This window comes from Balaenoptera ricei, chromosome 2, assembly GCF_028023285.1.
Source record: "Balaenoptera ricei isolate mBalRic1 chromosome 2, mBalRic1.hap2, whole genome shotgun sequence".
NCBI classification, from domain to species: Eukaryota; Metazoa; Chordata; class Mammalia; order Artiodactyla; family Balaenopteridae; genus Balaenoptera; species Balaenoptera ricei.
This window is the reverse complement of record NC_082640.1, coordinates 6,933,218-6,946,428: the sequence shown is the minus strand read 5'-3', so window position 1 is coordinate 6,946,428 and position 13,211 is coordinate 6,933,218. Positions and strand designations below refer to the sequence as shown.

Genomic DNA, 13,211 nt, shown 5'->3' with positions numbered 1-13,211 from the left:
TGGGCTTTCTATCCTGTTCCATTGATCTATATTTCTGTTTTTGTGCTAGTACCATACTGTCTTGATTACTGTAGCTTTGTAGTATAGTCTGAGGTCAGGGAGTCTGATTCCTCCAGCTCCATTTTTCTTTTTCAGTATTGCTTTGGCTATTCAGAGTCTTTTGTGTTTCCATACAAATTGTGAAATTTTTCATTCTAGTTCTGTGAAAAATGCCATTGGTAGTTTGATAGGAATTGCATTGAATCTGTAGATTGCTTTGGGTAGTATAGTCACTTTCACAATGTTGATTCTTCCAATCCAAGAACATGGTATATCTCTCCATTTGTTTGTATCATCTTTAATTTCTTTCATCAGTGTCTTATAGTGTTCTGCATACAGGTCTTTTGTCTCCTTAGGTAGGTTTATTCCTAGGTATTTTATTCTTTTTGTTGCAGTGGTAAATGGGAGTGTTTCCTTAATTTCTCTTTCAGATTTTTCATCATTAGTGTATAGGAATGCAAGAGCTTTCTGTGCATTAATTTTGTATCCTGTTACTTTACCAAATTCATTGACTAGCTCTAGTAGTTTTCTGGTAGCATCTTTAGGATTCTCTATGTATAGTATCATGTCATCTGCAAACAGTGACAGTTTTACTTCTTCTTTTCCAATTTGTATTCCTTTTATTTCTTTTTCTTCTCTGATGGCTGTGGCTAAAACTTCCAAAACTATGTTGAATAATAGTGGTGACAGTGGGCAGCCTCGTCTTATTCCTGATCTTAGTGGAAATGGTTTCACTTTTTCACCACTGAGAACTATGTTGGCTGTGGGTTTGTCATATATGGCCTTTATTATGTTGAGTTAGGTTCCCTCTATGCCTACTTTCTGGACAGTTTTTTAGTTATAAATGGGTGTTGAATTTTGTTAAAAGCTCTTTCTGCATCTATTGAGATGATCCTATGGTTTTTATCCTTCAGTTTGTTAATATGGTGTATCACATTGATTGATTTGCGTATACTGAAAAATCCTTGCATTCCTGGGATAAACCCCACTTGATCTTGGTGTATGATCCTTTTAATCTGCTGTTGGATTCTGTTTGCTAGTATTTTGTGGAGGATTTTTGCACGTATGTTCATCACTGATACTGGTCTGTAGCTTTCTTTTTTTGTGACATCTTTGGTTTTGGTATCAGGGTGATGATGGCTTCGTAGAATGAGTTTGGGAGTGTTCCTCCCTCTGCTATATTTTGGAAGAGTTGGAGAAAGATAGGTGTTAGCTCGTCTCTAAATGTTTGATAGAATTCACCTGTGAACCCGTCTGGCCCCGGGGCTTTTGTTAGTTGGAAGATTTTTAATCACAGTTTCAATTTCAGTGCTTGTGATTGGTCTGTTCATATTTTCTATTTCTTCCTGGTTCAGTCTTGGAAGGTTGTGCTTTTCTAAGAATTTGTCCATTTCTTCCAGGTTGTCCATTTTATTGGCATAGAGTTGCTTGTAGTAATCTCTCATGATCGTTTGTATTTCTGCAGTGTCAGTTGTTACTTCTCCTTTTTCATTTCTAATTCTGTTGGTTTGAGTCTTCTCCCTTTTTTTCTTGATGAGTCTGGCTAATGGTTTATCAACTTTGTTTATCTTCTCAAGGAAACAGCTCTTAGTTTTACTGATCTTTGCTATTGTTTCCTCATTTGTTTTTCATTTATTTCTGATCTGATCTTTATGATTTCTTTCCTTCTGCTAATTTTTGGGGTTTTTTTGTTCTTTTTTCTCTAAATGCATTAGGTGTAAGGTTAGGTTGTTTATTTGAGATGTTTCTTGAGGTAGGATTGTATTGCTATAAACTTCCCTCTTAGAACTGCTTTTGTTGCATCCTATAGGTTTTGGGTAATTGTGTTTTCATTGTCATTTGTTTCTAGGTATTTTTTGATTTCCTCTTTGATTTCTTCAGTGATCTCTTGGTTATTTAGTAGCATATTGTTTAGCCTCCATGTGTTTGTATTTTTTACAGTTTTTTTCTTGTAATTGATATCTAGTCTCATAGCATTGTGGTCAGAAAAGATACTTGATACGATTTCAATTTTCTTAAATTTACCAACGCTTGATTTGTGACGCAAGGTATGATCCATCCTGGAGAATGTTCCATGAGCACTTGAGAAAAAAGTGTATTCTGTTGTTTTTGGATGGAATGTCCTATAAATATCAATTAAGTCCATCTTGTTTAATGTACCATTTAAAGTTTGTGTTTCCTTTTTTTATTTTCATTTTGGTTGATCTGTTCATTGGTGAAAGTGGGGTGTTAAAGTCCCCTACTATGATTGTGTTACTGTTGATTTCCCCTTTTATGGCCGTTAGCATTCGCCTTATTGTATTGAGGTGCTCTTATGTTGGGTGCATAAATATTTACAATTGCCATATCTTCTTCTGGGATTGATCCTTTGATCATTATGTAGTGTCCTTCTTTGTCTCTTGTGATAGGCTTTACTTTAAAGTCTATTTTGTCTGATATGAGAATTGTTATTCCAGCTTTCTTTTGATTTCCATTTGCATGGCATATATTTTTCCATCCCCTCACTTTCAGTCTGTATGTGTCCGTAGGTCTGAAGTGGGTCTCTTTTAGACAGCATATATATGGGTCTTTTTTTTGTATCCGTTCAGCCAGTCTGTGTCTTTTGGTTGGAGTGTTTAATCCATTTACATTTAAGGTAATTGTGAATGTGTATGTTCCTATTACCATTTTCTTAGTTGTTTTGGGTTTGTTTTTATAAGTCTTTTCCTTCTCTTGTGTTTCCTGCCTAGAGAAGTTCCTCTAGCATTTGTTGTAAAGCTGGTTTGGTGGTGCTGAATTCTCTTAGCTTTTGCTTGTCTGTAAAGGTTCTAATTTCTCCGTTGAATCTGAATGACATCCTTGCTGGGTAGAGTAATCTTGGTTGTAGGTTTTTCCCTTTCATCCCTTTGAATATGTCCTGCCATTCCCTTCTGGCTTGCAGAGTTTTTGCTGAAAGATCAGCTATTAATCTTATGGGGATTTCCTTGTATATTATTTGTTGCTTTTCCCTTAATTTTTGATAGCTTGATTAATATGTGTCTTGGCGTGTTTCTCCTTGTATTTATCTTGTATGGGACTCTCTGTGCTTCCTGGACTTGATCATTTCCTTTCCCTTATTTAGGGAAGTTTTTTGAACTATAATCTCTTCAAATATTTTCTCAGTCCCTTTCTTTTTCTCTTCTTCTTCTTGGACCCCTATAATTCAAATGTTGGTGCATTTAATGTTGTCCCAGAAGTCTCTGAGACTGTCCTCAATTCTTTTCATTCTTTTTTCTTTATTCTGCTCTGCAGTAGTTATTTCCACTCTTTTCTCTTCCAGGTCACTTATCCGTTCCTCTGCCTCAGTTATTCTGCTTTTGGTTCCTTCTAGAGAATTTTTAATTTCATTTATAGTCTTGTTCACCATGGTTTGTTTGCTCTTTAGTTCTTCTAGGTCCTTGTTAAACGTTTCTTGTATTTTCTCCGTTCTGTTTCCAAGATTTTGGATCATGTTTACTGTCATTACTCTGAATTCTTTTTCAGGTAGACTGCCTATTTCCTCTTCATTTGTTTGGTCTGGTGGGTTTTTACTTTGCTCCTTCTTCTCCTGCGTATTTCTCTGTCTTCTCATTTTGCTTGACTTACTGTGTTTGGGGTCTCCTTTTCGCAGGCTGCAGGTTCGTAGTTCCCGTTGTTTTTGGTGTCTGCCCCAGGTTGGTAAGGTTGGTTCAGTGGGTTTTGTAGGCTTCCTTTTGGAGGGGTGTGATGCCTGTGTTCTGGTGGCTGAGGCTGCATATTGTCTTTCTGGTGGGCAGGACCGTGCCTGGTGGTGTGTTTTGGGCCGTCTGTGAACTTAGTATGATTTTAGGCAGCCTCTCTGCTAATGGGTGGGGTTGTGTTCCTGTCCTGCTAGTTGTTTGGAATGGGGTGTCCAGCACTGGAGTTTGCTGGTTGTTGAGTGGAGCTGGGTCTTAGCGTTGAGATGGAGATCTCTGGGAGAGCTTTTGCCCTTTGATATTACGTGGGGCCAGGAGGTCTCTGGTGGGCCAGTGTCCTGAACTCGGCTCTCCCACCTCAGAAGCTCAGGCCTGACACCCGGCTGGAGCACCAAAACCCTGTCAGCCACACGGCTGCAGCATCCATCTGCCATTATTGTTGCTTTCTTTCTCTCTCAACAACTGAGCCCGGTAACATACACCCTCTTTCTCCTGAACCAGGAGATGCTGAAGGAGAGCTGGTGGGAGCAAGAGGAGCCACAGTCCCAGTTGAGGCTTTACTCCATTGAAGTCAAAACAGCGCGAGCCCCCTTTTTCCTGCGCCCTCCACCAACTTTCCCAGTATGCGAGCTGCTGCGTCACTTCTGCCTTCTGGTACAGTTTTAAGAATGAGAATTTCAGAATTTTGGAACTACAAAGGGTAGTAGTGGTCATGCATTCAGAAGCCAGTTACAGTGACCTAGGAGAGAGAAAATCGGGTGCCGTGGACAATTCTGAGGTTTCTTGTAAATGTCTCTTCCCCCTAAGCTCTAAGTTCACTAAGGAAACAACATAGTTTTGGTCTGTATTTTGTGCATGTGTTAGAGATCACCAAAAATTACTAATAGATAATTTACAGGAAGACAGGCAACAATACTTTTCCATGTTCCCTCTTCTGATTTACCTAATTAATATCTGAAGTCACCTCCCAATGTTTCATTATAACATAGGATACAGTTCTAGTTTTGTTAAGTTAAAAAAAAAAAGCTAAGCTAAAGGAGTTGAAATAAGGGCCAATGGTCTGTTCAAATTGTTGGTTTAATAAAAAAATGGAATGAGAGAATAGCTGCTGAGTTTTTGCTGAGCTTCTTTGCCACTTGGCTATTGCAGGCTTCAATGTCTTATCTATAAAACTAGTCTGTCAGCATACAGATGGCCAAAAGGCACATGAAAAGATGCTCAACATCACTAATTATTAGAGAAATGCAAATCAAAACTACACCTCACACTGGTCAGAATGGCAGTCATCAAAAAATCTACAAAAAATAAATGCTGGAAAGGGTGTGGAGAAATGGTTACCAGGGTGGAAAGGGGGGAGGGATAAATTGAGAGACTGGGGTTGGCATATACATACTACTATATATAAAATAGATAACTAATAAGGACCTATTGTATAGCACAGGGAACTCTACTCAGTACTCTGTAATGGCCTATATGGGAAAAGAATCTAAAAAAAGAGTGGATATATGTATACATATAACTGATTCACTTTGCTGTACAGCAGAAACTAATGTTGTAAATCACCTATACTCCAATAAAAATTAAAAGCAAAAACCGGGCTTCCCTGGTGGTGCAGTGGTTGAGAGTCTGCCTGCCAATGCAGGGGACACGGGTTCGAGCCCTGGTCTGGGAGGATCCCACACGCCGCGGAGCAACTGGGCCCGTGAGCCACAATTACTGAGCCTGCGCATCTGAAGCCTGTGCTCCGCAACAAGAGAGGCCGCGATAGTGAGAGGCCCGCGCACCGCGATGAAGAGTGGCCCCCGCTTGCCGCAATTGGAGAAGGCCCTCGCACAGAAACGAAGACCCAACACAGCCAAAAATAAATAAATAATAAAAAAAGAAAAAACCAACCCTCCCCCGCCCCCCGCCATGGTCTACCTGTAGAAACAAGCAGGAGAGGTCACTCACAAAGATCTAATAATGATATTTGAAGTTTTTTTTGCAGAAGTGGTGGAAAAGTACAAATAAAACATTAAATTGAATGGGGTATGCTTATTTGGGTGTCTAGAAGCAGAAAACAGCTTTATAAGGTATAATTACAAAATCTACTGGCTTTCTGTTTGCATTCACTTCCAAAGAGTCTGACAACAGTCTTAAAACAGTCTCAGAGAAGATGATCACTGATGTCCTTATCCGTTACAAAATCTGAAATTCTCATCACCAAAACTTTTGCAGTCTGCTCCTGGTAACATTACGTTCATTTGAAAAATACCATTTCATACCCTTTCTCTGAGCACTTGCAGTGGAAGGATTATGCATGTCATATACTTCACCATCTGTTAATTAACTAAGGGGAAAGGACATAGAGATTTAAAGGAAGGCAAACTTCGTGACTTTGCTCCCAAGCCTGCATTCTGCTCTCCTCGCCTGCTGCCTTTAGGACTTCTATGTGGCACGGAGGCTGCCCGATCTCGATCTAAACCGGGTGCAGATGCAGAGACCTTCCGTCGCCCCTGGTGGCTCCCTAAGCTTATCTAGGTTTTTCACTGCCTAGTTGAGAAGTTGTTACACTAGCGACAGTAGAAATACAGAACAACAGTAGTGCCCCAGAGCATTTCTTCAGATTTCCAGGGCTGAGGATTTAGATGGCTGCTGCCAGAAAAGGGTGGGTGAGTCAAAGGTAACACATTATTGGGAGAGTCATCCAAGTCTTGGAAGAAGAGGTCTTTCTGAGAACACATTGATTAGGGAGTCGGGTGACATACTCAGGTCTGTAAATGGCAATGGGGCATTTCATCTGCAAGTGGAAACAGGTAAAGCCAAGCTTTCCTGAGACTCAATACTCTGTATAGATGAGAAACTTGAACTCTACAGGGAAGCTTAAGAGAAAAGACTTAATTGATCACTTTTATATGACCAGCATTTATTTAAATTTGTCATAGTCCTGTGGAAACCCTAGGATGGTTTGGAAGAAGCTTGGCCACGAAATAAAATGTTGAAAAATACCCAGACTTTGTTATTTCTAATATTTATATTTGGCAGCTCATTTTGACAAGCTCACAAGAAGCTTAGATTATCCATTGGATAATAAATGAGAAAAGTAGGTCTTAATTTCTAGAGTTCCTAATGACTTAACACCAATTTATAGTAAGAATTTTTCATTCATTTTGAATAAGATTTATTAAACACCCTATGTTCTCCGAAGCTCTGTTGGTATTATCAACAGCTCCAAGCTGGAACACTCTATAACTCCACTGTAGATCAGTGCTCTCCAATAGAAATATAATGCAAGCCACGTATGTCATTTAAAATTTTATAGTCATCACATTTAAAAAGAGTAAAAAGAAACATGGGGCATTAATTTTAATAATATATTTTATTTGACCCTAAATATCAAAATTATCATGTAATTGATATAAATTATATCAACACGTAATTGATATAAAAATATTCTTGGGCTTCCCTGGTGGCGCAGTGGTTGAGAATCTGCCTGCCAATGCAGGGGACACGGGTTCGAGCCCTGGTCTGGGAAGATCCCACATGCCGCGGAGCAACTAGGCCCGTGAGCCACAACTACTGAGCCTGCGCGCCTGGAGCCTGTGCTCCGCAACAAGAGAGGCCGTGATAGTGAGAGGCCCGCGCACCGTGATGAAGAGTGGCCCCCGCTTGCCACAACTAGAGAAAGCCCTCGCACAGAAACGAAGACCTAACACAGCCAAAAATAAATAAATAAATAAATAAAAAAAACCAAAACAGAAACAAACAAACAAACAAAAAAAAATATTCTTCCTTTTTTTTCCTTTTTTTTACTAAGTCTCCAAAATCCAGTGTTTATTTTACACTTGCAGCAAGTGACAACTGCTGGATTTTTATTGGTTAAAGTAAAATGTAGTCTTACCCAAAAAATAAAGCTGCGTTTAATGGAAAAAATATCTTATACTGCTACAGTTTTAAAGTTTACATTTAAATGAGTTAAAATGAAGTAAAACTACTAGTTCAGTTCTTCAGTCACTCCACCCACATCTGGAGTCCTCACCATCCATGGTAATGTGGTGAGTGGCTACCATATTGAACTGCACAGCTCGAGAACTTTTGTATAATCTCACACAATGGTGTGTTGAGCCAAATTACCCAAGTCCCTGTTTATTAGATTCATTCATCAAGAAGGTGGTCCCAAGGCGGATGATGGGGTGTATTTAGGACTAAAGCTTTACTTTAAGAACATGGGTTTTTGACTACATATTTCAACTGCTTTAAGAAAGAGTCACCTTGAGTAACTTGAGTACTTAAAACGTAGGGAGAAAAATTCAATTACATGCCAACTAATTAACAAAATGTTTTTTTTTTTAATGTATCAAGAACCTATGGCTATTTAAAGAAATAGTATAAAATTTTAACAATCCACTTAATATAACTATCTGCAATTTTAGGAAGGGGGGTCCATGAATTGTAAGTGGTTTAGATGTTCTTAAAGCGATGCTAAGTAGCGAACATTTAATCTTACCTTCATCATGTTGTAAATCTTGTTGTTCTTTATTATGGTGGAAAGACCATAAATAAGTCTTTAATATGCCTACATTTTATCGTTGACATTTATGATATGTTTTTGTATATTTTGACAAAATACCAAGGTAGAAGGAAAAAGCTCTGTCGTATTTGCAATGGTAATTAATGTTGATGTCTGTATTTATGTATCACAAAATCTTGTGTAAACATACTTCAGTGGGGTCACAAGAATGTTTTATATAAATGTACCAAGACACCCTACCTAGAGTTCCATTTAGAACAAAATAATAACATGAAGTGGACCAGCTGAACATACCTTTTAATAACATTCAGATAGCCCGTATAAGAAAAGAAGTCCTGTGATAAGTTTGAACTCCAGACAATTGTTTCACGTAAGAGATCCATTTTAAGATTCTGAAGTTTTGCTAACAACTCAAAAAGTCAGTTGGACTCACAGTTTATGTGTGAGTTCTTAATTAAGGATTTTACTGAAATATTTTATAATAACTGTCTTTGGAGTTACACCAGACAATAATATCCTCTTCTAGATGTAAATTATTCGGCTTTAGTCACATGACACACAAATGCCAAAGTTTATGAATAGGCAAAAAAGGTGTTCAAATAACTGAATGATTTTTTTTTCTTCTGGGCTGTAATGATTCAGCATTTAGTCATATCCCCTTTACATCATGCAACCTTTCCCTTGCCTCTGAACACGACAAGTGTCACCTGGCACGGAGCGTTCATTTGTTACAAACACAGACACTGTGCCAGTAGCAGGTGGGGATTACTATTTTCTTCAATATGGGAAGTTTATCTAGGGTTCAAGGAATGGTTGCATTATGACCATGTTGAAAAGGAAGCACAGATAGACTACTCATGGCACACAAGGGCCTAGTAAAACAAGCACATATTTTTGTCTTATTACCAAAGAAGGAACCGAGATGCTTTCCCCAGTGGCGGAGTGTGGATTGGAGCTCTGATGATCCTCCAACCACCGAGTCCAACTGATTCTACCACCAGAAAGCAACTCCCTTCTGCTGGGTCCTTTTCAAGATAAGGATGACAGGATTTTTGAGAACACGCTCTAAGAAACATCTGCCAGCTCCAAGCACAGTCCTCTCAAATCAAGCCTGTAGGGCACAGCTAACTTCCTACTGGCAACGTCTCCTTCAGTCAGTCAGGGACTGGGAGACCTAAAAAGTTTTCCCATAACCTTTGCATAAATGGTGCAGTAAATCATCTACATCAGATAACAAGACTTTTTAAAAGATGCAGGAACAAGGGTGGTAGGGACGGGGGAAGCATGTATCTGATCATTTTGTGGATCTTTTGAGATGAGTTGAGAACAGCAGGCTGGCACCTGTGGCCAGGACAGAAAGACGCAATCCTGCTGATGGAATTGACTGTCACATATGTTTCTGTTATGGAGCGTGTGCTCAGAGAAAACAAAGGACCCAGATTTATCTCCCTTAGAGTTACAAGCCTTTGAACCTCCTTGGATGAACATTCTATATTAAAAACCCAAAGCCTCTGTTTTCTAGGTTGAACATAAATCCAAACTCCAGCAGACATCTCGTAAGAGAAACAGAGGCAAGCTAAGTGAAGAAAGATGTGGCAGTATTTGCTTTAAATGCCACCAAAGTTTACTGAAATATTTTGACTGTGTGAATCCATGGATGTTTCCAATTGGACTTCCTGGACTTTGCTGGAGAAGGTAAGACATTTTGGGAGGGTTACTATTACTGAGACCTGAGACTTAACTCGTTTTAGGTACAAAGCTAGAGCTTTTTAATACATAATTTTAATAATCTTCTTAACAATACTTTCAGGTCAATGTGGTTAACAGCCTCAGCAAAGTACATAGAGTGATTTCCAGAAGGTTTCCACTTAGAGCAGGGTGGATCCAGGGTGAAGGCCAGGAGAAGCTGTTTTGAAATCTGTGGATTTTCTTCGATGCTGCCTGCCTGTGTTAGAGGTTCCCAATCCTAGCTCCACTGCAGAATCATCACTTGTAGAGCTTTCAAAGCACAGTGGCAGGGCTCCACCCGACTCACTCAATGCTGATGTTTCGGATGGGGTCTGAGCATGTATAAACCCTAAAAGTCACATGGATGGTGATTCTTTGCATACTCAGGGTTGAAAATCACTAATCAAGGGATGAATTTAAATTATGAAAAGTAGATTCGGCTAGAAAGAGTAAATATCAGTTACCTTTTTAAGACCTAGGCTGAAGAGAAATTACGAGAGTATCGACTTTTACACCGTCCGAAGCAATGCTTCTCAAACATGACAGGGTACCTGCTGCCCTGATGATTTTGATAAAAGGCAGATTCTGACTCAGCAGGTCTGGAGTGAGGCCTGTTTCTGAATTTCTAACAGTTTCTTAGGTACTGCTGATACTGCTGGTCTGCAAAACACATTTTGAGTAACAAGGACCTGGGGACCAGAATCCAAGTCGAGGTTGCAAGTTTCTATGGCGTGACCAAGAGATGACGTTTACATGTTAACATTGCTTCCCAGAGCCCTGACTGTGGTCACTGTCACTGTTAAAGGCAGAGTTTTGGTGACCGTGCCTGTTCATCCCCCGTCATCTGTCCTCCCCTCTGCTCTGCATGGCCTTGCCAGGTTGCTGAGGAGGCCAGCAGTTGTGCTGTGACAGATATGTGGGTGTCAGTCATGTTTAATAGCCTCAATTTAAAACCTATTTCATTCAAATGAAGCTCAGAGTGTACTTCTCTCTTCCCCCAGGTATTACTGGTCTTTGTTTAGAAAGGAAAGATGACTGGCCCTGTAGCGGGTCTGTGGCAACTGTCCCTAAGGAAGAGAGTTGCCCTCGCCACCTCACTCACCAGGCTGTCTTTAAAATTACAATCGGTATGACTTCATTCTGATGATCATTACTATCTGGACCTCTTTCAGACAAAAGAGCCTAATTAAAAAAACGGTGTTAGTCCTGAATTTTGTGGGGGAGGGGTAGAAATTCACACTGAAGGCTTAAAAATTTGATCAAATAACACTAAGGAATTTCCAGACTGAAATAAGAAAATAGTGATCTGAAGCGGGAAACTTTTCTCAAGCCACTGTAATAAGCATGTAAACCTACCACAAGCAAAACAGTGATTTAAAAAATAATTTCAATAAAATTATTTGTACCTATATATTTCAAGATACTCACTGCTATGCTGCCTTCAGGGAGTTTGGCTGGCTGATCTTTATAAGGCATCTTCTTAACTTCAAAGGACACCAGGGATGCAAGAGAATAGGGATCATTTTTCCTCTGAAATTAAAAATATTTAGTTAAGTATAGTCCATGTAAAGCTTTTAAACGTTATATTGGCAGCCAACCAGCTGTTTTTCATGTTGTCCGCTTCCAAAGCAAAATTTCCTGCTTCCTTCTCTCTTCCTTTTCTCTCTTTACTTTTTCCCCATCCATCTATCCATTCATGATCCATTCATCATCTCCCTGTCCATCTTCCATCCATCATCCACCCATCATCCACCCATCCATCACCCATTCACTATCCATCCAACCAACCATTCATCTTCTTCTTATTTCTAAAGATAATTCATCTTATGAACAAAAGGCTTGGCATAATAAGATTAAAATAAAAACAGAAAAGCAGAGTTCCTAAAAGGAGTAAGCACAAGTGCCATTAGTGAAGAACATAACAGGGAGACATCGTGGGTTACAAATTCTTGTTATCTGAGAGAAGGAAATATTTTAGGAGAGAGACTGCTGCTAAGTTACAAAGAAATTAATCACATTTCATCGTATACAGAAGACCCAGAACAGATCTCTCAGTCATGGCACGATTAGGATTTGGGGTTGGTTAAGGAACTGTCCTGGGCATCGTAGGATGTCTAACAGCATCCATGGCATCTACCCGCTAGATGCCAGTAGCACCCCTCACCCAGTTGTAACAATTGAAAATGTCTCTAATTACTGCCAATGTCCCCTGGGGAGCAAAATCCCCCTGGTTAAGAACCACCGACCTAGAGGCATACAGTGTTCTTGACGGAACTTTTCAGCAAGTTCTTTTTGTTTAATTGGTTCTCATATTAACTGTTGATTAAGGTCAAGGGAAAGTATTTAAGAGTAACTCAAGGAAAACCATTCTGAGAACTTAAGCTCCCGTGGTTCTCCTCCATTTAGCCTGAGACAGTGATGAGAGCTAGCCAGGGGTGGGCTGTAGCTGGCTCATAATGGCGCTGGAGAGCAGAACGTTAAAATTTCAAGAATTTTGAGTACCTGTTGTTAAATAGAGCCATTATTAAAACAAGTTATATATACATAAACGTTAGTAAATTATATTTTTAAAAAGGTAATAAACACTCTAAACTCAGTACTTAGTAATAATTTTATTGCATTTTACTATTATCCATGCTCTTGATATTATTTAAGTCTATTGTGTCTGTAGGGGAAATACTGTATGATGGTGTGCTGCTCTGCATCTCTTCCCAGCTCCATGTTCAGTGATGTCATGTCGGCAGCTTGAAATTGACCATGGCGGGAACAGTTACACCATGGGAATCAGCAAATGTTATATTTCAGAGTTTTTTTCCCTCCAGAAAGTGGTTTATTCAACATTTACTAGCACTTCCCCATCTATAATCCAATGTTGAGTTTCTTGAGCCCAATCCAACAGGTTGCATTGTAATAATTTAAATATTTTTAGAAATTTTTTTTTCCCCTGTGGTTCAATTTTTTCTCCTTTCAATAAACCCCATTTCTTCTGCGTGATGAGGACAGGCTAGAGTATGCAAAACTTTTATATATACTTAAAGTCACTATTTCTTTGGCTTTTTTGTTTTTTCTGTCCTGACATTATAGGGTAAGCAACTTGGTTCATTTGGAAAAATTCATTTTTGGTCGTTATTCTTCCTATGTTCTCTTGTCTCCTGGCATTTCCATTTTAACTGAAAGCTGGATTTTTGTTTGTGTGAGAAGTGTTTTTTAAAATGTGGAAATCTTTGCTCATAAAATCTTGTGTGTACTTGGTGATTTAA

General features: G+C 39.2%; 1 protein-coding gene and 1 long non-coding RNA gene across 2 annotated transcripts in view; one reads left to right on the top strand and one right to left on the bottom strand.

The window, feature by feature from the left end:
• Nucleotides 1-9,816, top strand: part of LOC132356913 (uncharacterized) — a 75,023-nt gene extending 65,207 nt beyond the window's left edge. The window contains exon 4 of the long non-coding RNA XR_009500144.1: nt 9,746-9,816. This is a non-coding gene — a long non-coding RNA (uncharacterized LOC132356913). The remainder of the gene's footprint in view (nt 1-9,745) is intronic.
• The window catches only part of ITGA8 (integrin subunit alpha 8), a 183,360-nt gene that overhangs the window by 8,302 nt on the left and 161,847 nt on the right, over nt 1-13,211 (bottom strand). The window contains exon 28 of the mRNA XM_059910128.1: nt 11,380-11,481. Within this exon, the coding sequence (XP_059766111.1) occupies nt 11,380-11,481 (102 nt within the window). The remainder of the gene's footprint in view (nt 1-11,379; nt 11,482-13,211) is intronic.